This window comes from Lycium barbarum, chromosome 2, assembly GCF_019175385.1.
Source record: "Lycium barbarum isolate Lr01 chromosome 2, ASM1917538v2, whole genome shotgun sequence".
In the NCBI taxonomy this organism is placed as follows: Eukaryota; Viridiplantae; Streptophyta; class Magnoliopsida; order Solanales; family Solanaceae; genus Lycium; species Lycium barbarum.
The window spans coordinates 137,082,113-137,084,444 of record NC_083338.1 but is presented as its reverse complement, the minus strand read 5'-3'; the positions used below and the strand labels follow the sequence as shown (position 1 = coordinate 137,084,444).

Below are 2,332 nucleotides of genomic sequence, written 5' to 3'. Positions count from 1 at the left end.
TTGAAAGTATTGAGGGAACACTTACCCTAACAAAATAATTCGGAAGTCCTTCACTAAAATACATACATTGGTCAATGAAACAACAACACCAAAAAAAAAACGAAAATTGAAAGAAACTTTCTTTAGCAGAGTATACACAAGGTTCTGCAATCTCAAGAATCAAATACCAAAAGCTCGATTCTTCAGAGTACGGAATACCAACACAAACTCAAGAAGAATTAAGAAATCCAAACATCAGAAATATGTATAATACTATAGGAAGATAATATAAGCGGGAAAAAAAATAATGAGCTTGAAGTTGATTTTGTAGGCTGGTCAGGTCATTTGCTCTTTCTTTGTGCCTATTTTGCTGTAGGAATTGGTTTACAAGTACAACCTTCATAACTTCATGATATATCTGACTTTAACTGTTGTCGTGTTATGTTGTGTTAATTACCTTTTCCAGCTTCGGCTTTTAGCTAATTGATCTCTAACACCACCCACAACCCATGTCTCCTTTGCTATATCTGCAGAAAATTTGTGGAAATCACTCCCATATCTCATCACTACTAAGTTCTCATTTTTCTTCTTGTTTTCTATTTCTTCCACAGTCGATTTCGCTTCCTTTTCTTCTTCACTGTCCTCCTCCTCTTGTTGTTGTTGCTGTGTTTCTTGAAGCCAGGTTTTCGGGGGAGCAGAACGACAACGCATGAGTAAAAGTGCATTAGGTGGTGGTACACAATTAGGAACATCATCATCATTATCATTATCAAAACACTCTGTTTTAGTGGACTCTGTTTTCTGATTTTCATCTTGTAAAACCATGAACCATTTGGAGAATACAGTTCTTGAAGATTCTTCTTCATCTTCATCATCATTTATCTCCCTACTTATATGATTTTCTTCTTGTAATTCATCATCGTCGTCGTCGTCGTCATCAGAGGTAATGTCATGAGTTGCTGTTGGAAATGAACCGAAGCATCGAAATTCAAACCTTATGTTACGAAGACATGTTAAGAATTGCATTACATCTTTCTTCAATCCAATTGTTTCCATCCAATTAGGACCTTTCTTCTTTTGAGCTTTTCTGTTGTGTAGTTTCTCTATTTCTTCCATCACTGATTGCCAATTCTTGCATGATTTCCCCTGCTTTGGCCGTACCTTGATCTGCCCTGCATAATTTAAAAAGATCTTATTATCGTCCAATGCCTTCCAGTGATCTAATTTACAAAATAATCAGCAAGTGTATACGTTTTGTATGTTAAGTATAGATATACATATAATATACATGTAATATACATAATCAGTGTATAGGTTTTGTATATTTCGGGTAGCACCAGTAGTTAATTTTGGCCAACGGGAAAAAAATGAAAATATCCCATTTAAAAATTTAACCTCTATGGTTCAAAACATAAATATTTATACTAAATTTCTTTACAATTGAACTCATCCCTTAAACTATACTTGTGCACAATACCTGCACAGGTGACTTTTGGTGAAGTGGGCTCTGAAATGATCTCTGAATTCTTGGATTTAGCCCAAAGCAGAGGACTAGATTGGGCTTGAACTCCACCAATTCTGGTACTAGTTTTCTTGAGGTCATGATGATTATGGTGGCGTTTGCTGGAATCTGAAGGTCTTGCTGGGCTACATATTGGTTTTGGCATAAGTGTTAAATGTGCTCTTGATGGAAAACATACTAAAAGGTCTGTTGAAGGAGGTCCTTTCCCTCTTCTAGTACCTTTCATGATTTTTTTTTTTTTTTTTTTTTTGTTTCTTTCTTCTTCTTCTTGAATGTTGTTTAAGCTAATTTTGGGATCTTGGGGTTTGAAGAACTCTAGGAATGATGATGATGATGATGATCTTTGGGGACCTTTTTTTCTGAATCTTGTGCTTAGAAGAGTGTTTTTAAAAGAAACAAGGATGGGAGGCAAAAGAAGAGAACAGCTTTCTTTTATTACTTTTTGTTGATGTGCTTCTCTATTTTACCATACGTTTGATGGTGCATTTTTCTAATTATCCACCTTTTTGCTCTATCTGTCTAATGGGGTCACAAGTGTGACCTTCCTTCCTTTCTATCTTTCTTAAATTCTCTACTTTTTCTCCAACTCCTTGCCTAACAACTCATTATTAAGATAAAGAAAGACTAAAATATTGTTGAAGAAGAAAAAAGAAAGTAGTTCAAAGTGATAATAAAGAAAGGAAAAGTTTAGATGCCCACGAGCTTTGTTTCATGTTCCAATCATACTATCAACTTGTGAGACCACGCCAGCCAGCTTAGGCAAGGGTCATGCCATAGAGCTATTGGCCACAAATTCACCCAACCAAAAATATGCATATACCAAAGTCCCTT

At 35.5% G+C, this 2,332-nt stretch overlaps 1 protein-coding gene across 1 annotated transcript; it reads right to left on the bottom strand.

Annotated features, from left to right (window-relative positions):
• Positions 1-2,100, bottom strand: LOC132627488 (uncharacterized). The gene is made up of 2 exons (XM_060342860.1): positions 1,457-2,100; positions 1-1,151 (listed from the first exon to the last, which is right to left on the bottom strand). Exons 1-2 carry the CDS (start codon positions 1,725-1,727, stop codon positions 433-435), a joined length of 990 nt encoding a protein of 329 aa, XP_060198843.1. The 5' UTR covers positions 1,728-2,100; the 3' UTR covers positions 1-432.
• Between the last annotated feature and the right edge of the window lie 232 nt (positions 2,101-2,332).

Bases quoted from the DNA above. Each gene is read 5' to 3' on its own strand.
- LOC132627488 (XM_060342860.1), bottom strand. From the start codon at position 1,727: ATGAAAGGTACTAGAAGAGGGAAAGGACCTCCTTCAACAGACCTTTTA. The intron at 1,152-1,456 runs GTATTGTGCACA...TAAATTATGCAG, and splicing joins ACCAAAAGTCACCTGTGCAG to GGCAGATCAAGGTACGGCCA.